General features: G+C 36.1%; 1 protein-coding gene across 6 annotated transcripts in view; it reads left to right on the forward strand.

The window, feature by feature from the left end:
• SPEN (spen family transcriptional repressor) overlaps nucleotides 1–27,751 on the forward strand; it is a 91,501-nt gene that overhangs the window by 11,527 nt on the left and 52,223 nt on the right. For 5 of the 6 annotated variants that reach the window (XM_057697340.1, XM_057697357.1, XM_057697349.1 and 2 more), the window contains exons 2-3: nucleotides 20,245–20,565; nucleotides 23,646–24,122. In XM_057697340.1, coding sequence (XP_057553323.1) covers nucleotides 20,245–20,565; nucleotides 23,646–24,122 — 798 coding nt within the window. The remainder of the gene's footprint in view (nucleotides 1–20,244; nucleotides 20,566–23,645; nucleotides 24,123–27,751) is intronic. The other variant, XM_057697377.1, reaches the window with a different exon arrangement.

Genomic DNA, 27,751 nt, shown 5'->3' on the forward strand with positions numbered 1-27,751 from the left:
AGATGTGCTCACTTTTAAGTCCTTGCGGACCTTCTTCTCTGAAGGTCTCTGCCTGGGAAATTCGTATGCACCGACGTGCAAACACGTGCATTGTAGCGTTTGCTTTGCCCCCTCAGTATTATGTGGTCAGACGTGTCATTTCGCATTATGCAGATTCTAGAGACACTGTCTGCCTATCGCGGGGAGTTTGACCCCTCTGCTAGATGAGGGGTTAGAGAGGAAAGAGGACATCGTCCAAGGGAGTTTTGGAAGGTTTTTAAGTGGACGGTGCTGCCGTCCGGCTTGTGTGAATGACTTTCTAAAATGGCGGCCAGGACCCACTTTATGTGGGAATCAGCAGAGCAGATCTCAGAATGCACAGAGGGAGGAGCGGGCGGAGGATGCGAGCTGCCTTGGAAAGCGGCGGTCTGGAGGAACGTTACTGTATTAAGGAGGGCTTAGCTGGCACATTGCTCACGACTGCATTTAAAGGAGTGTGTTACCTATTGCAGAGCAAAAGCAGATGCTATTGATAAAAGCAGATTATCTTAAAATTTAGTAGACTGAGTGTCCCTGAAACGGATTTATTTTAAAAGCTTTTGAAAATTTTAAACAAGTTTGCTTAGTGCTTTGGATACATAGTGCATTCTTGGTTGGTTTAAAAGAGTATAAAAAGGTTTTCAGAGAAAAATCTCCCCTTTACCCCGACCCTGGGAATTCCAGTTCCCACCCTCCTCTTCCCACCCCCTAACAGGTAATCTCTATTTCTGGCCTCTTGTTTATCCTTAAACGTATACAAGAAATGTTCTTGCTGATCCAGCTGTGGAGCTGACTTTGGAGAAATTCAAGGTCTTTCATCCTTATTGTAGAAAATGTTTTGTAAAATGTGTGATTGCTACCGGGAGGGGAACTAAATGTGAATAATTTAAGTGAAAGGGGTAAAACGGTAGTTGTACCAGAATGATAGTTCTGCAAGAAAATTTAAGAACATTCACTTCTGATGTCTTCTAGAAATAATGAGAAAACCCATGAATACCTGTACGGAAATTGAGGTTAAAATGCCTACTTTTACCGTTTTCCCTAGCTGATTTCAACATTAACTAATAACTGTTTTACAGGATTAAGAGGTGTACACTGGGAATACATTATTTAAAATGTGTTCAAAATGAATGTTCTTGTAACGGTGTTTAGGTTTTTGTAGTAAGTGTTTGGATTAAAAAAATGATTAAAAGAGACAGCTTTAGGGAGTGGGGCAGTTTTAGAAGGCATTCTGGGTTGGGGAAGGGTCAGAGCCAATTCTTTTATTTATATTTTGAATAGTGTTTTTGGTAGAGAATAGGTTGAGGGAAGGTTGCTGATTTGGCTTTTTTTCTTTGTGCCAAAGAAAGATCAAACCTTTAAAGTGTAATCAGAACATTTTCAAAATTTGGCTTAACCTTCTTGCAATAAGAATAATCTATTGTGCTCATTATTTTAACAGCATTCAATATGCTGGTTGAAAAAAATTAAATGAGTATTTCTGAATCAGATTTTAGTTAACAAAGATCCATTGCAGGGACTGAATTTGCACAATAGAGAAAAGTCCTTTCCTTTGTATGGTCTGTTAGCTGGATTGAAGGGGGAAGGGAGGAGTTATACAACAATTGGTTGCTGTCTTAGTTGTTAAAGGGAGAGAGGTGTGTGCAGAGGCGACTCGCTGAATTAGAATGAGCAAATGAATAGAACCCTTTAAAGAACATAAAATTCTCTGTATCTTATTTTCAGATTTGAGTAAATCACAACTTCAGGTTCTTCCTATCCATTCTCCAGTTCTAGAGGATAGGTTAAAGATCACGCAGAGGTTGAGCAAGGTGACAGCTAATGTAAATATTTTGTCAAAGAATGAAACTTATTTAACAGTGTTTTGTTTTGCTAATTTTAAATGTCTAATCATAATGGTTTTCCTAAGTTTCCATAATAGCTGAAATATATGTTATGTGATTTTGGATAGCTTAACTTCTGAGACAACAAGGTAAAGTATTGTAGAGTTTCCTTGTCCTTACATACTCTATAACTAGAGATATTTTTAGACTTAAACAAATTTGACTCACCGTAGTCTGTATCACTGCTACATGGTTTATTCTTTTGAGCTGAAATAATTTTTATGAAGAAACATCTCTGTTTTTGAATGTTATGATTTTGAATACCTATTTTCATGATAGGCTTTTGAACATTAAAAAAAAAGTAAAATAATTTTGTTTTTATCCTGAAATAGCATTAAAAATTAATATAGAATGCTTGAAATTTGTATTTTATTTCCTGAGTTAGAATGCCTCTGGCAGATTGGAGGAAAACATGGGGCTTAGTGCCAAGAAGAATGATGGTGTTTGACTTGTGTAGAGGGCACCTTTTTCTGATTACGTTTCTTGTAGACTCTTGATTGTTCAGGCGTTGCGTTGTTTGGTATGCTTATGAAGAGAGTTCATGCTTGATAGAGGAGACATTTTTAATTCTGTGAGCACTAATGCTTTGGAAAGACTTATATAGAAGTTATAGAGGTAGTGGTAATCTGAAAGCTTTTCCAGATAGTCTTCCTCGTCTCATTTTCCACTTAGTTTGAAATTTAGCCTAACTTAAAAAAAAAATTGAAATATTTAATGAAAACTGGCATATTCCAATCTGGGACTACATATTTTTTTGCTTTTACTTTTAAGAATCTCTAGTGTTTGAGCTGTATTTAACTAGTCCACAGTATTTAAACATTGAAGTCTGAGAATACCTTGAGTGTATATATTCATTAAAATTGTGCTCCTGAATGTCATTATTGGATGATTTGAAATAAATTGTTGTTCATCAACTTTAAACAGACGCATATCAGGCTGTTGAACACGGAGACTGAGTAAAAGTAACACTTTTCTATAGTTAAATCTCTAACCTTTATTATTTGTTTTGTTTAATTTTTTTCTTTATTATTATATGCCTTATAGCTACTTATATTCTGGATGAAAATAGTACACTCTATTAGGATGTTTAATCAGTTTATTAAAAATTGTATAATTTTGTGTGCTGTCTAGCTGGTTTTTAGTGTGTGGAAATATGCTTTGCAGTGAAAAGATGTTCTTGGTATAATCTTGAAGTATTGCGTTATTCAGATTTTTCCCCCTACATGTGTCTGTCTGCTAATTTGAAAATTATAAGCATCTAAAAAACCCCACAATGGGATGTGTCTATAAAACCCTAACTTAAATTTAGTGAATTTTTGGATTTAATTACTTAGGGTTTCATTTTGAGTATAGGGATGAATTGAAATCTAGCATGTTTAAAGATTTTTATTATGTAAGAACTGTTGCACTTCTTACAGTTAAGGAATATTTTTGGTAAAATTCAACTGGAAAACACTTTATTGCTTGTGTTACGTACATGGTGCCAGATTTTTAGTCCAGCATTAAACCCTGGGGGTATGTGTATGTCTTTGTATCTTTGTATTAGATGCTAAATTTGGCTTACATTGACAAATGAAGATTTTTCTGGTTATGTCTTGCATTGGCTTTGTTACAGCCTTATCATGTTTACACACAGTATATGTACTTTTACATATAATACATTTATAGTTTCTTTGGTTCTTAAAGTTGACTCATTGATTTTTTTTTTTGACTTTCACCCCATCATTTTATTCCTTTAATTTAAAAACCGGGATATTTGTACTCCACTTAAAAACATTTTGTATTTTACAAAATTACATTTGACATATAGTGATTTGCATCTTTTGTAAATCAAATTGGTAGGTGGTGGATTTTTTAAGAAATTTTATTTACTTGTTTATTTATTGGCTGTGTTGGGTCTTCATTGCTATGTGTGGACTTTTCCTGTTGTGGCCAGTGGGGGCTACTGTTTGTTGTGGTGCTTGGGCTTCTCATTGTGGTGGCTTCTCTTGCTGTGGAGCATGGGCTCTAGGCACGCAGGCTTCAGTCGTTGTGGCACTTGGGCTCAGTAGTTTTGGTTCTCGGGCTTAATTGCTCCAAGGCATGTGGGATCTTCCTGGAACAGGGGTCGAACCCGTGTCCCCTGCATTGTCAGGCAGATTCTTAACCACTGTGCCACCAGGGAAGTCCCAGTAGGTGGTGGATTTTTGTTTCAACTGTTAATTTTTTTTTTCGTTAAGAACTTTTATTGAGATACAGTTAACATATAATAAACTGCATATATTTAGAGTGTACAATTTGGTATTTTTTTCCTATTAGTAATGTATATATGGCAATCCCAGTCTCCCAATTCATTCCCCCCCAACCCTCCCTGCTTTCCCCACTTGGTGTCCATATGTTTGTTCTCTACATCTGTGTCTCTATTTCTGCCTCAACCATTAATTTTTAGTATTTATGCTGTCTGCAGTAAAGACTCTTTTTCACTCAAGATTTTTTTTTTACTTTTTATTTTTTGGCCATGTGGCACAGCATGCGGGATCTTAGTTCCCCCACCAGCGATGGAACCGTGGTCCCTGCAGTGGTAAGCGTGGAGCCCTACCCACTGGACAGCCAGGGAATTCCACCTCAGATTAAAAGAAAAAAGATTTAAAAAGTTTATCACTTTATTATATCAAAAGGATGTTAGAATCTTCAATGAAAACTGTTACCATTTAGACCAGAATTTAGGAGGAGGTACTGAAATTTGGATAGGAAATACTGTATTTTCACTAACTTCTTATCAGAATTTATCATTTCCATCAGTTACAACTGTATCTTGGTGTGGTACCAATATGGTACCTGTGATGATTTCACCACCAACACCAATCAGATGTATTTTCATATTTCACATTACAGTTGTTTCAGATATCTCATTTATGCTCATCACAACTTGGAAATGACAGTAGCCATTAGACCTGCTGATAAATACTTCTATTTAATGCATTAATAAAGACCCATATATATATTACTGTATGATCAATCTGTGTTGTAGATATACTTCTAAAACTCCACCTTGAACATACACAAAAAGTAGAAAAATAGTAAATGAATCCCATGTACCCATCATTCAGCCCCAATGACCGTCAACCATGACCTGTTCTGCCTTATGAGGGAAAATAAAGCAAAGGAGGGGATAGAGAGTAACCGCGGTGAGAGTGATGAGGAAGGCCTCTTTGAGAAGATGGCATTTGATGCACAGGAATGAAGGCCTATCTATACATTGAGATCTACTCGCCTTCCTGTGTTATTTTTTTCATTTAAAGTTTATTTTGAAATAATTCAGGAAAAGGCAAAGAATTCCCACATTCCCTTCACACAGATTCCTCAATTGTTACTATTTTGCCACATTTGCTCCATTACCTTCCTTTGTCTTTTCCTGGCATGACATCCTTTCACCCTTAAATTCTCTAGTGTATACCTCCCCAAAACAAGGACACTCCTGCATTGCACCATCCAGTATTCTCAACCAGGAAATCAACACTGGTATAACATGATTACCCCATCCAAAGACCTCATTCAAATGATGCCAGCCATCCTGACGATGTCCCTCTTTCCTTTTTGGTCCAGGGTCCTAGCCAGTACTATGTATTGCCTTTGGGTGTCATGTGTCATCCACCTGGAACAGTTTCTTACCCTAATTTTCATGTGCCTGATAGTCTTAAAGAGCATAGTTCTCTCATTCTGCAGGCTGACCTTCCACCCAGATCTGTTCAGTATTACATGACCAGATCAGGTCATATGTTCTTGGCAGGAATACCACAGAAATGATTCTGTGCTTTTTCAGAATATGGAAACAGTATGGATCCATCCCACCACTGATGATGTTAACTTTGATCACCTGGTAAAGTTTGTGTCTTCACCATTTCCATCTTTTTATTTGATTAGCATTTTATGAGGAGATATTCCAATATTACACTGGTAGTCTCTTCCATCATCAACCCTAAACCCAGTAGCCTTAGCATCCATTGTTAACTTCTTGACTGTATTATGTACTGCTGTGAATGTTGCCAAATTAGAATCTATTACTGTGATTTCTAATACATTTATTCTGCTGTAGGTAAGAATTTTCCATATATATTTGGGAATATATATGCGTACACATGCATACATATGATTTCCATTTTTTTCAATGGGTTTTAATTCAGGGCTTTCTAATTTTGATGTCCAAATTGTTCTAGATTTGACCAGTGGGAGCTCTTTCAAGTTGGCTACTGTGTCCTTTTGATATCTCCCCACTATTCTTTTATGCATTTCTTTATTCCTGGCAGCAGCAAAGGCTCATCTTGTATTTTCCCTTCCCTAGTCCTGGAACCAGCCTTTTTCCAAGAAACTCTGGTTCCTTTTAGTGAGGGATGGTGTTTAGAAACCAAGATCTGGGTGCTACAGAGCTAAGAGGATGTGTATTGTGTATGTACACATATAAGTATATATGTTTACATTCATATACAATACATGTACCTCTATATTATTTATTTAAAAACTGTGTTCACACATGTTTCAATACATGAAGATTCTTTCTAACCTTCCCATTTCCATGTTTATAAATCCATTCTCAGACAGTGAGAAACCTGACTCTTATTATTCTCAATATAATTACTTACTTGCGGAGTTATGTTCTCAGTGTAACATATGCCAACCACTCTGCCTTTCCCACCACCTCAGCCCTGCTGCCTCTGCATCAGATCCCCTCCCTTGGCTATTCTCTTTAGAAACCAACATTGTTGGGGAGGTGGAAGGTAAGGCAAGAAAAGTAAGGTGGGACTGGAAATGACTTACAGTTTTTGTCTTCAGTTTTTTCTCTCACAGGAGACAACTTGTGGATGAATGAATTACCTGCCTCTAGTGCCATTTTTAAGCAGATGTAGAGCTATCCCACTTTTTTTATTTTTACTTTTTTATTTTTATTTTTTTATCTTTCTTCATTTTTTTTGGAGCTACCCACTTTAAAAATTTTAGTTTTGGTTCTACTTCCATCACTGACTTTATGACATGAAGGTAATCACAGGATCGGTATGAACTGTATTATATGCTGAATCATTCAGAGGAGGGGGTAGTAAGAAGGGAGTTTGTTTTTTTAGGAATAATAATAGGTATCCTCATTGCTCTATTTATTTGGGTGTCAGTTACTTACTTTGTGTGGTATCTCAGCAAAATTTTGCCCTTGACCTACTTACCCCCCAAACCTTATTGACCTCCACCTTATTTATTTTTTTGTTTCAATTTAAAAATTTTAAAATTAATTTTAAATTAATTTAATTCTCAATTGAAGTATAACTGACATAACATTATATTGGTTTTAGGTGTACAGCATAATGATTTGTTATTTATATATATTGCAAAAATGATCACCACAACAAGTCTAGGTAACATTCCTCACCATACATAGTTATAAAAAACATTTTTTTTCCTTATGATAAGGACTTTTAAGATTTACTTTCTTAGGAACTTTCACATATGCAATACAGTATTAACTGTAGTCACTGTGCTGTACATTATATCCCCATGACTTATTCATTTTGTAACTGGAAGTTTGTATCTTTTGAGCCCTTACGTTCCACCCATCTCCCCCCCCCAATCTGTTTTCTGTATCAGTGAGCTTTTTTTTTTAATTCCACATGTAAATGAGATCATATGGTATTTGTCTTTCTCTGACTTATTTCACTTAGCATAACACCCTCGAGTTTTATCCACGTTGTTGCAAATGGCAAGATTTGCTTCATTTTTAATGGCTGAATAGTATTCCATTGTGTGCATGTGTGCATGCCACATATGCCACATCTTCTTCATCCATCAATCCATGGGCACAGGTTGTGTCTGTATCTTGGCTTTGGTAAATAAAATGCTGTGATGAACACAGGGATGCATTTCTTTTCAAAATAGTGTTTTCATTTTCCTTGGATATATACCCAGAAGTGGAATTGCTGTGTCAAATTCTATTTTTAATTTTTTGAGGAACCTCTATACTGCTTTCCATAGTGGCTGCACTCAACTTTCTTTTTCTCCTCCCTCTCCACTACTCTTCACCCCATCCAAAGAGTTCCTTAATGAGTTAAGAACCTTATTCCTTTGCACAAGCCCTGCAGTGTGTATAGTTGGTATTATTTTGAAGTAGATCCCAGACATCTTATTTAATCCATAGATATTTCAGTGTTTCTCTCTAGAAGGTAAGAACTGTTTAAAGATAAACAACAATACTGTGGTATATCCCTATTTCAAATACCCAGTCACATTTTCAAATATCCAGCCAGTACTCAAGTTTGTAATTGCTTTAAGAATCTTTTTTTTTTTTAAACTCAGGCTCTAAATAAGGTACACAAGATATATTTTAAAAGTTTTATTGAGGTATAATTTGCATAAAATGTACCTGTTTCAAGTGTTGTTTGTTGAAGTTTTGAGAAATGCAGGCATCCATGTAATCACCCCACCACCACAGTCAACATACCACAATTTATTTACTTATTGATAGACATTGGATTATTTAAATCTTTTTTAGTCCATAGATTTTAATCTGTCTCTCCTTGCAGCTTAATTTGTTGGAAACCAAGTTGATTGTAGAGTTTCTCACAGTGTGTGTTTTGCTGATTGCATGCTTGTCCTGTGGTATACATTAACATCACCTTTTGTCCTCTGTATTTCCCGTGTGTTCAAAAGTGGGCCCATTTTTGAATATTTCAGTATAATTGGTTTCTTTGTAATTCGTGCATTTTATTTTGTTAATTTAATAATACTCTGAGAAAGGGTTTATAGGTTTCACTGAACTGTCAAAGCAGTCTGTGGGAAAAAGTTTAAGAAATATTGGTTTATGCAAACTGTGAGATTAAGAATAGGATGCTAGCAGTATACTTAAGTACTAATTTTAGCTTTAACATAAGAAGGTTGAGGTTAAAAAGTTAAGAATCACCAAAAAACTTTAAGACTAGAAAACGAAACAAACTATCCTGTGAATAGCTTTATTCTTTCCCTCCTCTTTTTCCTCATTGTAAACTTATAAGATTAGAATTGCTGTTTTTCTTGTGGGAATTTTTTTCTGTTTTTTCACACACACCCTAGTTTTATCCTAGAAATCATGGAATGTTTAGATTTTTAAGGTTGTTCCTTTTAGTCAGCTTGAATTCTTTCAGTGAAGTGAATTTCAAACACATCCAATGTTAGAATTAAATGCCATAGTAGATACTGATTTCTATCATATGGGTGGGTCTAGCCTTAATCAAAGAAAACAAGATTTGTAAAAATCTCGATTTATAGAGAGTGTTAAAATTCAGTTAGTGTGTGATGCTGTGTATAAAATAAGACAGGGAATTCCTTGGCAGTCCAGTGGTTAGGACTCCGTGCTTTCACTGCCGAGGGCATGGGTTCAATCCTTGGTCGGGGAACTTAAGCCTTCCTTGCAAGCCTTGCAGTGCGGCCAAAAAAAAAAAAAAAAGACAAAATAAGACACCCTAACTCTTCAGTAACACATTTATTATCTAAAGTAGGTACATTTATTTTCTCCCATAAATTGAATGGTTTGGATTGTAAGATTTCGAGGTCTTTTTTTTTGTTTTGTTTTAAAAGCTCTTTATTGGAATATAATTGCTTTACACTCTTGTACCAGCTTTTGAGGTACACCGAAGTGAATCAGCTGTATTTATACATATCTCCCCATATCCCCTCCCTCCCGTGACTCCCCCCACCCTCCCTGTCCCGGCCCTCCAAGACATCACCCATCATCGAGTTGATCTCCTTTTGTTATGCACCAACTTCCCACTAGCTATCTATTTTACAACTGGTAGTATATATATGTCTATGCTACTCTCACTTCGTCCCAGCTTCCCCTTTGCCCACCGCCCCTCCAATCCCGTGTCCTCCAGCCCATTCTCTGCATCTTCATCCTTATTCTTGTCCTGTCACTGGATTCATCAGTACCGTTTTTGTTTTTTGTTTTTGTTTTTGTTTTTGTTTTAGATTCCGTATATATGAGTTAGCATTGTTTAAAAAAAGATTTATTTATTGGCTGCGTTGGATCTTCGTTGCTGCACAGGGGCTTTCCCTAGTTGCAGGGAGCAGGGGCTGCTCATCATTGCAGTGCTTAGACTTCTCATTGCGGTGGCTTCTCTTGTTGCAGAGCACAGGCTCTAGGCAGGCGGACTCAAGTAGTTGCGGCACGTGGGCTCAGTAGTTATGGCTTGCGGGCTCTAGAGCACAGGCTTAGTAGTTGTGGCGCAGAGACTTAGTTGCTCCGTGGCATGTGGGATCTTCCCAGACCAGGGATCAAACCTGTGTCCTCAGCATTGTCAGGCGGATTCTTAACCACTGCGCCACCAGGGAAATCCATCAGTCTTTTTTTTAACTGATATTTTACTAAGAAGTAAGCCATAGGTTAGAAGTTAATTTCCTTTTCAGCAATTGTACTGTAATAGTCCTGTCAAGCCAGGTAGGAAGCACATTTTCAACCAGCCCTTTACACTTACACTAGGGTCTCTTGATGTGGGTTTTTGTTAGTTTCTTGGCTTCTGCTACTTTTTTCTCCAGCTTTCCCCTTTTGATCAACTTGCCTTGCTCCCTTTTTCCTCATCTATTTTATTTACTGCCATTACTTTAAGAAATGGTTAATCATGATCATTTGCATTCTGTTTTCAATTATACTTGAGCTTTTCCTAGAAAAGTACTGTGTAAAGCAGACACATTTATGAAGTTATTTATAAATTATTGTGAGAAGAAATGTCTAAATGCTAACTTAGTGGTCATCATGCTTGTCCGTGTTCCTGCACTGTGTTTTTTGATTCTTAGAGTGTAAACTCCTTCCTCCTGTTCTCTAAAGAAGTACCTTATGAATTTTTCTAAGATTGTCTAAAAGATTCAGGCCTCCTATTTTATTTAACCAGTATGATCTAAAGATTATAGAATCTTTGGGATTTTTTTCCCTTATAATTGGATAATCTTTCAGAGGTTTATATATCAGTTGACCGCTGTCTTTTGTTACTTAGTAAGTAGGTTTTCATTAGATTGGTGCAAAATAATACATATACATATTTTTTCACTGAAATAGTGGTACTGGTAAAAGTTCTGAAGAATTTTGTCATTCAAGGCTTTACTGAAAACATTGCCTTGTCCCAAGAGTTGTAGTCATCAAGTTTTCATGTACAGGATTCTAGGCACTCACCACGGATTTGAAAAACAGCTGACTATAATTTTGTTGGCTGAATTCAGTTTATCTTCAGTCTTCAAGTTTTCTTAAACCTTTCCTAATTGGAACCAATAAATTGTTTTTCATATTAAAAAAGTAACCTATTATGTTCATAGAAGCATTTATTCACAATAGCCAAAAGATAGAAGCAGCCTAAGCGTTCATGACCCATGAAAGGATAAACAGAATGTGTGATAACAAAATACATGTAATGGAGTATTATACAGCTTTCGAAAGGAAGGATATTCTGACACGTGCTACAATATGGATGAACCTTGAAAACATTGTGCTGAGTGACTGACATAAGGCTGTCACAAAAGGACAAATATTGTGTGAGTCTGCTTATATTAGTTACCTAGAGCAGTCAAATTCATAGAGACAAAGTGAAATAGTGGTGGTGTGTGTTTTTTTGTTTTTTACTTGTTATAAGCAGTGCTGCTTACTAAGCAATCTTGTACACTATTTGCAGAGCTGTGCAATTATACATGCATAAAAAATTCCTGTGAATGGAATTTCTGGGGATGTGTACTTAGTTCTTAATAGATTCTATCAAATTGTCTTCCTAAGAGGTTTCTCTAATTTATGTTCCTGCAGATAGTGTTATGAAAGTATCTGTTTTCTTGGACTCTAGCTAATATCTATATATATTATTAAAATTTAGGTCTTTGTGTTACATGGTACTTTAAAACATTTTTTTTTAATTTGGATTTTTGAAATTTTGAGTGAAATTGAGCAGCTTTTTTGAGTGTGTCTGTTGTGTTTACCATTTTGTGTGTGTGGGTGTATTTTTTTTTTTTTTTTTTTTTTGGCGCAAGGGCTTAGTTGCTCGGCGGCATGTGGGATCTTCTGGATTAGGGAATCGAACCTGTGTCCTCTGCATTGGCAGGCGGATTCTTAACAATTGCGCCACCTAGGAAGCCCTGTATGGGTGTATTTTTAAAGAATTTCCTATTTAGATATTTTGCTCGTTTTTTGTTTGGGCCTGTGCCTCCCTTGATTTGTAGGAAGTTTGTATACTTAGGAAATCACTTATTTTTCATGTGTATTTTTCACCATTTGTCTTTTGACTGCATTTTGCTATTTAGGAGATGTAATTTTAAAAAATTTATTTATTTATTTGTTGGCTGCATTGGATCTTGGCATTGCTGTGGGCGGGCTTTCTCTAGTTGTGGCCAGGGGGAGCTACTCTTCCTTGTGGTGCGGGCTTCTCATTGTGGTGGCTTCTCCTGTTGTAGAGCATGGTTTCTAGGCACAAGGGCTTCAGTAGTTTTGGCTCTCGGGCTCTAGAGCTCAGGCTTAGTAGTTTTGGTGCACGGGCTTAGTTGCTCCGTGGCATGTGGGATCTTTCTGGACAGGGATCAAACCCGTGTCCCCTGCATTGTCAGTCAGATTTTTAACCACTGCACCACCAGGGAAGTCCCAGGAGCTATAATTTTTATGTGGTTTAATTTATATGGTCTTTTCCTTTATGACATAGGGATTTTATCTCATGCTGAGAGTCTTTCCCAGACAGAAGACTACATAACAAACTGTTTTTTTTTGGGGGGGGGGGCAGAGAGAGAACACAAATCAAACTATTATAGCTCATTCTCCCCCTCCCCACCGTCTTTTCCCACCCCTCCCTCATTCCTCCATGTAGAGAAACATTTTAGGATATTAGCTTTTTCTAAAATGACGCTAGGGGTCTGTGGTTGACTGCCCTTTGCTGGCTTTAGGGATTCTGAGTCTGTTTTTGCCATCTTTAGTAATCATTTGTACTTACTCCAAAGATAAAAGTGATTAAAGGGGAATATATTAATTATTTAAGAATAGTTTTGAATGTGTTTTATACATAAGTTTATTTCATGGTAGATTTCTTGAAAGAATTCTGTATCGCCATGAAATGAAGGTAGGTTTTGGCTGTTATCTAATGGGTTACTTATCTTCCCAGGCAGGTGTGCTTGAAACAGAAAACGTCTTCCATGTGTGCCCATTTACAGGAAACATGGCATACAGTTGATTTATATTGAGACAACGTAGACACTTGTGACTAAAGGAGATGTAAAATCTGTTGTATTAAAAGACAGTGTACTATTTTGTGTCTTTTTCTTTTAATAACAGTTTACGAGATATAGTTCATATGGCGTAAAATTCTTCCTTTGAAAGTGCAGTTTGGTTGTTTTGAGTATATTTGCAGAGTTGTGCAGCCATCACCATTAAGTGCAGAACATTTCCATCACTCCAGAATGAAACCCCATGCCCATTAGCAGTCATTCCCCATTATTCCTTCTCCCCAGCTCCTGGCATCCATTGATCTATTTTCTGTTTCTGTGTATTTGCCTATTTTGGACCTATATAATCATTACAATATGTGATTGGCTTCTTTCAGTTAGCATAATGTTCTCTAGGTTCGTCCATATTGTAGAGTGTGTTAGAACTTCATTCCTTTTTATTGCCGAATGATATTCCATTGTATAGACATACCACATATTTAAAAATCCACTCAACACGTTGAACATTTGGTTTATTTCTGTTTTTTTGGCTATTATGAATAATGATACTGTGGACATTTCTGTATGTGTTTTTATGTGGACATACGTTTTCAGTTCATACCTAGGAGTAGAATTGCTGGATTATACGGTAATTCTAAGTTTAACATTTTGAGGAACTGCCAAATTGATTTCCGAAGTGGCTATACCATTTTACAATCTCACCAGCAGTGTATTAGGGTTTAGATTTCTCCTTATCCTAATCACTTGTTATTGTCTGTTGTTTTTATTTTAGCCATCCTATTGGGTGTGAAGTGGTATCTCATTGTGGTTTTGGTTTTTATTTTCCTAAAGTCTAATGTTGTTAAGCAGATTTTTGTGTTTATTGGCTGTTTGTGTATCTTTGGAGAAATTGTCTATTTATATCCTTTGCCTATTTTTAAATTGAATTATGTCTTTTTCATTGTTGAATTGTAAGAGCTATCAGATAAATAACTTGCAAATATTTTCTATTTTCTGAGTTTATATCAATTTTTGATCCTTGTCTTTGGATAGAGTAAAACTATTAACGTGTAGTTTATCATTGTAAAGCTAGCAATTTAAATTTGTCATTATAGATAATTATTAAAACAAGTTTTTCTTTTGATTTTTAACTGATATGAGACATATGACATTAAAAACATCACCATCTTATTTAGTTATGTCCAAATTGCAGGAGTTTTGCTATCTAAGTGTATGATTCTGAGCTACATACTACATTTAATGTTTTGAAGTATGGGGGGGTTTCAGTAGTTGTGAATGAGGTAGCTTTAATGTCTGCCTCTACTATGTTGATGACAAGAAATAGCGGTGATTAATTTGCAAAGATTGGGATTGTACACTTAAAAATGATTAAAATAGCTAATTTTATGTTATGTTTTATCACAATAAAATTTTTTTAAAATTTGACCTGTGATTATGTAGGAAAAATGTGGCCAGCTCCAATTTAAATGCTATTATGGTATATTATTTAAGTTTCAAGGGGATTCTGCCTTTTTTCTTTTTCTTTTTCTTTTTTTGGGGGCAATGTTGGGTCTTCACTGCTGTGCGTGGGCTTTCTCTAGTAGCAGCGAGCAGGGTCTCATTGCAGTGGCTTCTCTTGTTGTGGAGCACAGGCTCTAGGAGTGTGGGCTCAGTAGTTGTGGCACTCGGGCCCTGGAACGCAGGCTCAGTAGTTCTGGAGCACAGGTTTAGCTGCTTCGTGGCATGTGGGATCTTCTTGGACCAGGGATCGAACCCGTGTTCCCTACATTGGCTAGTGGATTCTTAACCACTGCGCCACCAAGCGAAGTCCTGGCATTCTCAAAGTATTTGTAGTCACTAGTATAGGAAATAAAGGTCTAACACAGGGGGGAGGCCAGTTAGATCCTATATTTTGGCCTAAATATAGGATCAAGTGGTTGATTTATAAATTAGTAATTCTTTCGTAAAATTTTTTTTGCTATAAAAGGGTTATGTAAGTGTTGATGTTACTGCATCATTACAGATAGTTTGATGGTTGTAATGGATATATATGTGAGCCAACTGAGTTTGGAAGAGAAATAATTTTGAATATTTTTATAAAATAAAAAGTAAGTAAAGATAAACATCTGTTGTCTCTACTATTATAGGTCAGCCAATCAAACTGTAATACTCATCTCTTAGGGCTTTTTATCCTTTACTCATTTGCTTTTCACTTTCTGTCTATTCATGCTTACTGATCATTTTCTTTTGAATAGGGAACAGCTTAGCTATGATGGGGTGGAAGGGTGGAAAAGTGGCAATACACAAAGAATTGATAGTTTGATAAAATATGTACTCTTTGGAAAGTGATATATTGGGTTTTAGATGAATGGGTATTTTAGGTTAATTGTATGCCTCTTTGAAGAGGCTGATATTCTCATTACAATCCTATAAGTCTACCTGGAATAACAGGTATCAGTAGATGTTTCAAGAATGACTTGGGGAGGATTGTTTTCTGTAGTAGGAGGACTTGTGTGAAAACGAATAGTGGCTGTTCTTTGCTATTGCTTATTATTAGTAGGGTCACTTGCAAAAAAAAAGTAGGATTAAAGTTAGTAATTGCATTCTTATTGATAAACCAGCTGATATTGTAGTAACTTTTAGAAAGAAAGTGTATAGCAGTAGTCGTGGCCGAGTGGTTAAGGTGATGGACTAGAAAGGAAGGGTATTGAGAGAATTCATAAGGTTTTAGCACACTAATGATCTTTAGCTCTGTGTATTTGGTGTTGCTTTGGAAGTTAACGAAGTAAGTTTCTTGTAGAGTTGATGAAAACAGTTTAGAATAAGAGGAATCTTCTATTCACCTATCAAGAGACTGAAAGTTGTAAATAAATAAATCCCATGAGACTAGGGATCTTTGTTTTGTTCCCTGATGTGCATCAAGTGCCTACAACAGTATCTGTTAAAAACCATAAAATTAATAATAACTGATTCAGGATCAGAACCCTACTGTTCTCATAGTGGAGGAAAAACAGTACCGTGTATCATATTGCTCTCAAATGTAAAATGTGAGGCCATTAATACACTGCAAGTATATTCAATGAAATGCTAAGAACTCTATAAATTTGACTATATAAATAGTCAGATGTTGAAAGGAGACCAAACATCTCAGCAAATCTGGCATTATTTTGGGTTATTTTAAAATTCTCTCTTAAAAACTTGGAAGTGTTATAGTGTATGTTAATCGGTTTAATATTTTTTGATGGTGAATATTTTTGACCAAACAGAAACCAATTTAATATTTTTTTTGATTGTGCTTTTGAAGACAAACCCATCAGATTTTTATATACTGCAGCTTGTAGCAATCAAGTACAATTTCTTTTATTTATTTATTTTTAACTTTTTGGCTGCATTGAGTCTTAGTTGCGGCACTCGGGTTTCTCTCTAGTTGTGGTGCACTGGCACCAGAGTGCATGGGCTCTGTAATTGCAGCACTTGGGCTCTCTAGTTGAGGCTTGCAGGTTCAGTTAGTTGTGGCACGGGAGCTTAGTTGCCCCGAGGCATGTGGGATCCCAGTTCCTAACCAAGGATCAAACCCAAATCCCCTGCATTGCAAGGTGGATTCTTTACCACTGGACCAACAGGCAAGTCCCAAGCACAATTTCTTAATTTTATGTTCTCATTTTGAAAAAAATTTAGGTTTTCTTGATTCTTTAAAAATTACAAATGAGTTAACTTATTACTACAGCCATCGACTATGTAATTTAAGAAAATATTTGGAGACTATTCCATAGATTCTCTGAAAACCTGTAGCTAAGGCTTGATATCATTTTAAAAAAAGGAAATCTCTAATTTTGGTTGTATTATTTTTGCTCCTTTTTCTTTTTTAATTAGTAAATGTCAGGTAAGTGTTTCATTTTGAATACTTAAGGAATACTTGAGTACTTAAGGAATCCTTGAATACTGTAGGAAATGTGTTGTTTTGGAAAGAGTGGACAAAATCAGGGTATTACATTTACATTTAGCAGAGCTGAGTTTTCATGGCTATGAAGAGTTAAGCAGTTTTTTTTTTGTTGTTGTTGTTTATTTTATTTATTTATTTTTATTTTTGGCTGCGCTGGGTCTTCGTTGCTGCGCCTGGGGCTTTCTCCAGTTTTGGGGAGCAGGGGCCACTCATCGTGGTGTGCGGGCCTCTCATCACGTTGGCTTCTCCTGTTGTGGGGCATGGGCTCTAGGCACATGGGCCTCAATAGTTGTGGCATACGGGCTCATTAGTTGTGGTTTGCAGGCTCTAGAGTGCAGGCTCAGTAGTTGTGGTGCACGGGCTTCGTTGCTCCACGGCATGTGGGATGTTCCTGGACCAGGGCTCCAACCCATGTCCTCTCCATTGCCAGGCGGAGTCTTCATCACTACGCCACCAGAGAAGCCCCTTGTTGTTTTTAATTTGAGAGTTTCTCAGTATAGAAGAGTAGTGTAATACCTGATCAAGTTCTCCTGTGTTAAATGTGGAGATAAATTTCTGTTTTGTTTCCAGAGTGCAGTCTCCTTATATAAAAATGATGGGCACTGTGAGCCCAGCCTTTTGAGGAAGGAGGGCCACTGACTTTATTCTACATGTATAATCTATGCATTGAGTATTTGGTCCCTCTTTTCAGTATTGCATTTAGCTCTTTGTTATTCAGAATTTAAGCTTAAATATTTGTTTTCCCTGTATCATGCTTTGGCTAAGTTACTTTTTTTGTGGGGAGTTGGTTAACACTTCCCTCTTTTTTCCTTCTAATTTCTAATAGGAAAACATGTGGCCTTGGGCTTAGTGATAAGTTGTGTGTATGTGTGTGTGTTAAAATGTACAGAATATAAAATTTATTATTTAAATCATTTTTAAGTGTACAATTCAGTGGCAGTTAGGTGCATTCACAGGGAATTCCCTGGCTGTCCAGTGGTTAGCACTCAGCGCTTTCACTGCCAAGGGTCTGGGTTTGATCCCTGGTCAGGGAATTAAGATCCTGCAGGATGCTTCGTGAGACCAAAAAAAAATGCATTCATAGTGTTAGGTAACCATGAGCACTGTCTATTTCTAGAATTTTTTTCATCGCATACGAAAACTTTGTATCATTAAGCAGTATCTCCCCAGCCCCTGGTAACCTCTATTCTACTTTCTGTTCCCATGAATTTTTCTATTCCAGATACCTCATGTAAGTGGAATCATAAACTAATTGTCCTTTTGTGTCTGATTTATTTCATTTAGTATGTTGTTTTCAAGGTTTATCCATGTTGTAGCATATATCGAAACTTCATTTCTTTTTGTCTTAATATAGTATTTCGTTGTTTGTATATACTACATTTTGTTTATTCATTCATCCATTGATGGACACTTGGGTTGTTTCCATCTTTTGGCTTTTGTAAATAATGATGCAGTGAACATTGGTGCACATGTATTTATTTGAGCCGAATTGCTGGGTCATATGGTAGTTTTATGCTTAACTTTTGGAGAAAATGCCACTTTTCCACAGAAGCTGCACCATTTTGCAGTTCCACCAGCTATACAGGAGGTTTTAGGTTTCTCCATATGCTTGCCAACACTTGTTTTGTTCTGTTCTGTTCTCTTTTCTAATAGCCATCCTAGTGGGTGTGAAGTGGTATTTTATTGTGATTTTGATTTGTATTTCCCTAATGACTAATGACTTTGAGCATCTTTTTCTGTGCTTATCTGCCATCTATATATCTTCTTTGGTGAAGTGTCTTCCCTATTTTTTAAAAATGGGTTGAGTTGTAAGATTTTCTCATATTCTAGATACAAGTCCTTTGTCAGATGCATTGGAAGGTATTTTTTAATGTTTGTATGGAAAGGACTATTTTAGTTTCTATCATTTTTCCCCCAAATTTAAAAGATCCCTTCATCAATTAATTTACCCCAAGTAATTTTATTACATCTAATTCAGTTGCCTGATGAAACTGGATTTTAGGATTATGTTTCCCTTGTGAGAGGTAATAACTTAAATCATACTGGAGGATATAAAAGAGAAGTTCTGCTTTCTGATAATGTTGTCAGCTTCTTCAGGGGAAGTGTAAAATTATGATCTTGGATTGTCAGCATATGAGAGGTGCTATATTTAAAAGCGCTGTGCCCGCCTTTCTAAAATGTCAAACTACAAGTATACATAAAATGCAATTAACTACTAATGAAATGTGTAGAAGTTTCATGAATTTAAAAATTCTAGATAATTATAATTTTTACGTATATGCTTCAGAATATAGACGGTGCCCTAAAATTTTTCTTTACGTATATAGTAAACATTTTTGTGGAATAAAGAATGAGAACATAGAGTCTGTCAAAAGATTTTCTGATTTATTAATTTATATAAAGAACAATTTAATTATACATAAATTATAAATTTTAACACTTTTTTTTAATCCCCTGGAAAGGAGAATTAAATAGTGAAAGATTACATTAAAAACTAGATTGAAATTTGCAAATGCACAAAATATTTGAATTTATTTTGCTTTTCAGTAAGGAGTGTTTGAAGTCATCTGATTGTTTTCAGTAAGATCATTTTAATGAATTAAATTAAAATGAAATCTGTAAAATAGCTATTTTTAGCTACAGTTTTTACTTTAATAAAATTCTCTTAAGATTGGTAAGTTACTTTGAATATCTTAGGTGTAATATCCTTTTTTAGAATGTAAAAATTCCTGAACACTTCTGAGAGTCATTTCAGCTAAGTGTTCTAGAAAAGTAAAAAGCAGTTTATAGAAAATACTGTATTTAGAAAATGAGAGCAATTAAATAATGTGGTAAAAATGTTTGTAAATATTTGCCTCAAAAAAGAAAAATGTGAGTGTAAAAACCATTTTAAATTAATTCGCAATCCCTCTTCCACACATGCATAATGTAAATTGTTTAAAAATAAATATTTTTTGTGAAATGCTTGCTTCTTTGATTTGTATCATATATATCTACTCTATTTTATTTATTTATTTGCTTGTGCTGGGTCTTAGTTTTGGCAGGCGTGCTCCTTAGTTGTGGCATGTATGTGGGATCTAGTTCCCTGACCAGGGATTGAACCTGGGCCCTCTGCATTGAGAACATGGAGTCTTAACCGCTCTGCCACCAGGGAAGTCCCTAAAAATAAATATTTTTAAAAACAATTTTTGGAAAATTATTATCATACATCAGTAATGTTAACTTTACTTTTTTTTTTCTCCCCAGATATGGCCGCGTGGAAAGTGTCAAAATTCTCCCCAAGAGGGGTTCTGAAGGAGGAGTGGCTGCCTTTGTGGATTTTGTGGACATCAAAAGTGCACAGAAAGCTCACAACTCAGTCAACAAAATGGGAGATAGAGACCTACGCACGGATTATAATGAACCAGGCACCATTCCGAGTGCTGCTCGGGGATTGGATGATACAGTTTCCCTAGCATCTCGTAGTAGAGAGGTTTCTGGGTTCAGAGGAGGTGGAGGAGGGTCTGCTTATGGCCCCCCACCATCACTTCATGCACGAGAAGGACGTTATGAGCGGAGACTTGATGGGTAAGTTCCAAGGTTTCTGTAGGCAGGTATTTTGTATTTGATATGGTGAGAAACAGAAACTCGTATTTAGGGGCCCCAGATGGATTTAAAGTTTTGGGCATTCTCAATGTTTCCTATTTTGGGTTGGAAACGGAAGTGATTTCTATCCCAGTGGCTGGTATCTTATGGAATCATAGAGGATATTTCCTGCAGCTGGTTGGATATCTACTCCTGAGATATAAAGTGGAAGATTTTGTATGGCAGCATCAGTTTTGGAGTTACCTGTCTTCTAGAATTAATTATTCCTTCTCTTGGATAATGTAAGGCTTTCCTTGGATATATCCCTTCTACCTGATGGAGCTACTTGGCTACAGATTTTGTGGTTGTACTATATGGAATATTTCTGGAATATTAGAGCCTACAGATTCTTTTAGAATTTGATATCTGCTTCTCACTTTTCACTACACAAAGTGTACAGAGGAATTGGATTGTCACCAAAAAACCTAGCAGACCATATGATTCAACCTCTTGGATTCTACAAACAATACTTTAACCTGGAAATGTGTACTTGGATGAAGAAGAGTGAAGGCAATGCTTGATTTTTCCATTTTGGATCTACACAGTTTCCATGTTGGAATTATACTCCTCGATGGAATGGGGAAACATTGAGATGATGGACGTTCCTAAATCCTGGAATATAGCCATTCTTTTCTAATTGCTGGAATGTATGGGATGTCAAGCAGTCAAGATTCCATTAGCCCAGGGGAAGAGGATTACTATCTTGTTTCTTAAGCAAGTTGTGTCCAATTAAAGGTACTTTAGCTTTGAACACATGGTAACGATCAGTTGTGGATACAGCAATCAAAATTGACTGTGCTGGATGGCTACAAAGGTGAACTGTTGGGGAGCAACTGTGCCTTCCTCATTTGGTGGAATCGTAGAGGATATTTCCTCTTCTGTCAGCTGCCTGATTCATACTTAGGGCTGGAAATTTTTGTGAATGTGGATCAATTTATAATTTTCTACTATCTCAAGAAAGAAGTCTGGGGGTTTGAGAGTTACAGTTTGTCTGGGACTGCTTGCTTCCAGTGGAATTATTTTATCTGGTCGTTAAGATTTTTTTTTCTTGTGGTTCATCTAAATATCATTTGACACCCTTGCCCATTAAGAAGGTGGATTACCCCCATAAGAGGGGCCAAAATTGGGGAAGTTATGATATCACAATTCTCTCCCTAGATTTAATTGGGATTATAGGTCGTGTTTCCACACTTGGAAAAGGTTGGTATGTCCTGACCTGTGTATATTAGCCCCTCTCCTAACCCAAGTCAAACTTTCTTTTTTTCCCACTAACTCTAGAATTATTTAGTACTAATAGATGAATCAATGAATAGCTATTAGATTTCAACTCTTGCTAGCTCATGTGCCTGCCTTTTGTATCTTCCTAATGGATAAGAACTTTGCATATTTATCAGCTGTAGCAGTAATTCTCCTAGAACTGTTGCCTGTTGCTTCTGTTATATCATTAATAACAGCTCTTACTGATTAACATTTGATAGGGTACTAATTGAATTATTTATGAAATTTTCTCTTAAGTCTCAAAGGAACCCTTCTTGTTTGTTAGACATTGAAATATCTATCCAAATTCCAGAAGTATAATGAATAAGAAAGGAGAAAGTCATTTAATATATTTAAGTAGGAAAGATAATATTGACTTTTTTTGCCCTGCTAGTTGTTTTTCATAACAGCAGCAAAAACAGCTTAGGAGAAGGTATGGTTGCTAAGTGAAATGGTGGGTGAAAATGAAGGTTAGTGGAGAGATTTGGAATCTAAGCATCTATTGGGAACACAGTATTAGTTGTAAGATTTTGCCACATATTCTTCATTGGAGAGATTCTGATTCTTCTATATCTTTCATGGTTCCTTACTCACTTTTGATAGACGATAGACCCAAAGGTAAGGTTGAGAAGAGACTCAACCTCATGTTTGAGATTCAAGTGAAATAGTCTTTTAGGAACTCTCTTCAGTAGAGAACTTAAGATTTCTTTGTAGGATTGGAATTGGTTTTTAATATTAACACATAATTGCATGTGTATAATTGTACATGCAACAGTTCTTGTACTCTTAGATTGACAAGTATTCGTGCCCTTACAGAAAAAATTTTAAAGTTAAACCATTGCTAATAGCAACCTTTAGTGTATCTTACAGTTTCCAAAGTTGCTTTATTTCATCAGAGGAAATTTGAGTATGGCTAAAACCCTAAGAGAATGTATTTCCTGTAACCATTAAGTAATACATTAACAGATTGAATCATGGAATAGTCATTTTAAAAAGTATGTGGAATTTGATAGCACACGAAGATGAAATAACCATTATTCTTTAATTAGTTAAATTTATCGTAGAATACCATGTAGCAGCCCAATATTTTGATGTCCTAAGTGGTTTTTTGGTTTGATTTCCTTTTTAAGGTTCCATTTTTATTATTAAATGTGATTGGGCACAGCAATTTACATAATTTAGTAAAGTTGAAAAGAAGTTGAAAGTTAATAAGAAAAAGTTACACAACATTATTTTCTGTACTTTGAAAATGCCCTCCTATTGTTGGGACATGGGCATGCATTACAATGGGGCTTTCATGTCTGTGTGAAAACTGTATCATGGAAATTTTGCCTGAAATACATTTGCAAAATAAATAAAGTTTGGTATGTATTTTAATCAGATGGAAGTATAGAAAACTTTCATATTAAAATGAAAGTCTGTTCTTGTTCCATTAAATTTAAAATAAAAAGGAGATGGCATATGCATACTTCTGTATATAAGCCAGAAAATCCCTAATAAAAAGAGCAACTAACTGACTTGCAGAACACTAGTCATGAAAGCCCAATATACCTTTACAACAGTGATTGCTCAGTTGTGAAAATAATTTTTTGGAGTCAGGTGAAATGTTAAGCTTGTTAGTGTTTGCTAAGTAGGTTAATGCTGTTTAGAAAATGACCAGTTGCAAAGACAAAGACAATGCTGAAGTGAATGTTTGCATGACTTGCTTTTAGTTTTGCTTTCCTCTTTCTGATTGATTAAATATTTTTCCCCCCTCCTAAATGCAGGGCTTCAGATAACAGGGAGCGTGCTTATGAACATAGTGCCTATGGACACCATGAACGGGGGACGGGAGGATTTGATCGGACAAGACATTACGATCAGGATTACTATAGAGATCCTCGAGAGCGGACTTTACAACATGGGCTCTATTATACTTCTCGGAGTCGAAGTCCAAACCGTTTTGATGCTCATGACCCCCGATACGAACCTAGGGCTCGGGAGCAGTTTACACTGCCCAGTGTGGTACACAGGGATATCTACAGGGATGATATTACCCGGGAGGTACGAGGCAGAAGGCCAGAGCGGAATTACCAGCACAGCAGGAGTCGGTCACCACATTCATCCCAGTCTAGAAATCAGTCTCCTCAGAGGCTGGCTAGCCAAGCGTCTAGACCCACAAGGTCCCCTAGCGGCAGCGGCTCTAGGAGTAGATCCTCCAGTAGTGATTCAATCAGCAGCAGCAGTAGTACCAGCAGTGACAGGTAGGTTAACAGCCTTTTGTTGTAACAGACAAGCTGTTGAATGAATTGTTACGAATTTGCTATAATCAGTGGTACTGATTTTTAGTATAGTAATACTTTTTATAAAAAGTAATCTTGGTTCATGTATATAATGAATGAAGAAACTTTGGTTAGCATTGTGGCCATTGAATTAACCATTCTCTCAAGTACTCAAAGCTAAATGATGATTTGCAAATACTGTTTCATCCTCCAGATGTTCAATATCAGAATTGCCAAAGAGAAAGAAAAGTAGTAACTTTAGTTGTATGAAGCAAATCTTGTGCCACAAAATGAACTTTTTCTTACGTATATTATAGTATTTCTGTTATTTCGATGAAAATTTGTAAAGGCTGTTTGGGTAAAGTTGTATGGGTGAAATATATTGTTGACACGTTTATTATCACTGCATAAATTGACTTACGTACATTTTTACTAATTTTAACATCAAGATGATTGTCAATTTATAAACTCAAGTAGGAAGGCTTTCTTTAAATTCAGGTTGTAACTTTTTGCAGTTCACTAAAGCTGAGTAAGATAATTTCATTAGTTGGGACTTTTTTTTTACAATGGAGTTTTATTCCAAAGATGAAAATAATGTTGAAAATAATCTTAAGAAATAGCTTAGAAGTTAGGTTATATGGGTTTTTAAATAGTAGATCAAGGTAGACAGTATACTACTTTTGTAATCTTGGACAAGTTACTTAAACTCTCTGGGTCTCAGCTTTTTCATCTTTTATAAGAACTAGCTTCATAAAATTATTTTGTAGATTAAAATGAAAAAATATGTAAAGTGCTTAGCCTGATACCTGTGTATGTTAAATAAATATGGCCTTTAATAACTGTTAGCTATAATTATTACTACTACTTCAGATGTTGACAGTCTGAGTATTTCCTTTTTCTAGTTATTGTTTATTCAACTTGTTAATCTAAGATATTCTAGTTTTAAGTTTGGGTGGTGTGTGTTTTAAATTTACAAGATAGAAATTCTTTTACCTAATTAAAATGCCCAGATATTTTTTCTTTAGTATTGCCTGTTTAGAATTAATTTAAGAAAAGTAAATGATCATGTAATTGGTAAATGGCTCCTTTTAGGCCTCCTAAATTTTCTAATTCAAAATAATAAATGGAAACATTTTATACATCTATCTGTCTATCTGGATATACTTCAGACATTCTGGAAGATTTAGGATATTATAATGAAACAAGCACTTAGTTTAGGAAGTCACATTTAGATTTTGGCTCTAGCTTTGCAGCTCTGTGACATGGATGAAACCCTTCTTTTGATTTCATGTGGTATGTTGGTGTGTTAAATGACAGTATTCATTTGAATTCTATAAACTGATTATAAAATCTTGTCATGATTCACTTTCTTCTACGTAGAATTGTCTAAGATAATCAAGATTTAGTCATTTTCCCCAAACCTACCTCGTTAAAGGGATGGCACTGCATTCGATTGGATCAAAACTTTTTGAAGAGCCAGCTGATTGTGGAAGTTAGAGGTGAAGCATAATTCACGGCTTTCAGGATGGCATTGTACTTTGGTGGGAGTTACAGTGGTTTGGGATCGGACCCTTGGCGTTGCGGGCTCAAAAGCTTGAACCCAGAGGTGATATGAATTTGGTGGAGCTAATCCCTGTTTATATAATCAAAAGAAGCAGTTATATACTTCTGAATATTTACATTCTGAAAGATAACTGCTACAAAGGCAGGATGAGCTTGGAAAAAATCTACATGGGGACTAAATTACAACCTTAGGGGATATCTTCTCTTCTGTCAGCTGCCTGATTCATACTTAACAGCTGGAAATTTTTATGATTTAGGGCTATGAAGGATATGTAGAGCTTCAACAAGAAGAGATGAATTTTAGGCTAGACAGGGAACACTGTGAGCAGAAGAACAACGTGAAGAGATACAAGTGGGTGGAAAAATGTTTTGAGAACAGCAAATAATTTAGTATGACTTAACCACGCTAATGTTTTGGGGTTTTATTCTTTATGCAGAGATGAGCCATTGAAGGATTGAGAAGGGAAATAGCTTGTTGAGATCTGTGCTTTAGAAAGGCATCTGGTGACTTAGGAAAGACAGAGATTCCGTTTAGGAGACTATTTCAATATTTTGGAGAAGGAAAACTTGGACTGTGAGAGTGCCTAACTTGGGAAAAGTGAAAGGGACATTGTGGTAAGAATCAGATTATGTTGATTTATGAAAAATGGAATCAACTCTTTTTGAAGATGTGACTAAATGATGAGCCTTTTGGTTCCATCCTGTAAGAACAGGGCCAGGTCTTCCTTTGTGCGCATTGCAGAGCCAACCAAGTGTGTTGCCTTTCTCCTAGTATATGTTGAAATAGTTGAAATACTTAGATACAATTCTTAGTTAACAGGAAGGTAAAAGCAAAATTGGTGTAAATAGTTAAAAGATTTGGTCATTTTATTGTGATTGAAGCAAGTACAGAGAAATAAAATCCTTTGGTATTCAGAGCATATCCATTATCTCTGGGTTCATCCACCCTTTTATCAGATCTCTTCTTTTCCTCTATAATTTTACTGATTTCAAAATATAATATTTTGAGGTGTTTTGTCAACTCAGAATGTTCAGTGCCCTTTTGGAAGAAGTAAGTTCTTTTTTGAAGTAGTTAAAAGTTGATTGTGAAATGGTGGCATTCCAAGTCCTTTAAAATTGTTTAAAATCAGCATGTTATAGTAGACAAAATATGGCTTGGTTTTATCTATAAAAACAAGTTTCTTTTCTGTCTGTACCACTAATTGGGAAATTAATCATCCTCAGCCCCCCTTAATTGTTAAAGCTTTGGTGAACAGATTCCTAGCAGTGCATTTCAAATGAGTAAACATGGGATTGATGACACTCTAGTTGTTAAGTCCTTATAAAGGATATACTTAATGTTTCTGCCAAACTCTTCACAGTATTTAGCTGGTGAGAAGGTTGAGGGGGAGCGGGGAGGGTAGCGCTTAATGTCAGTGTGTGCAGCCCCGTGCTGCTGTATGTCTTTCTTTCTCTGCCTTGGTCATTTAGGGCAGGGGTCCCCAACGAACCTGTACTGGTCCTCAGCCTGTTAGGAACTGGCCACCACGGTAGGAGGTGAGCAGTGGGCAAGCAAGCAAAGCTTCCTCTGCCGCTTCTCATTGCTTTCATTACCGCTGGAGCCATCCACACCCTCCCCACCCCATCCTGGGAAAAATTGTCTTGAAAGTCTCTTTTCTTCTTAACATAAAAATTTAAATATATAAATTCCACAAAAGTATTTGTTTTAAAAGTCCATGATTGAAGTTGAACATATTTTATTTCTATAGTTTCCTATCAGTTTTTTTTTTTCTGTCACATTGTAAGAATTTGCTTTAACTCAGGTTAAAGGAATTGAAGAATTTGTTGAAATTAAATTAGTTCATAATGTTCTTTCCTTCTATCTTAAAGTTTTTTTTTTAATTAATTTATTGGCTGTATTGGGTCTTCGTTGCTACACAGGGGCTTTCTCTAGTTGCGGCAAGTGGGGGCTACTCTTCATTGTGGTGGCTTTTCATTGCTGTGGAGCACAGGCTCTAGGTGCATGGGCTTCAGTAGTTGTGGCACACTGGCTCAGTAGTTGTGGCTCA

Source organism: Hippopotamus amphibius, chromosome 1 (genome assembly GCF_030028045.1).
Source record: "Hippopotamus amphibius kiboko isolate mHipAmp2 chromosome 1, mHipAmp2.hap2, whole genome shotgun sequence".
Taxonomy (NCBI): domain Eukaryota; kingdom Metazoa; phylum Chordata; class Mammalia; order Artiodactyla; family Hippopotamidae; genus Hippopotamus; species Hippopotamus amphibius.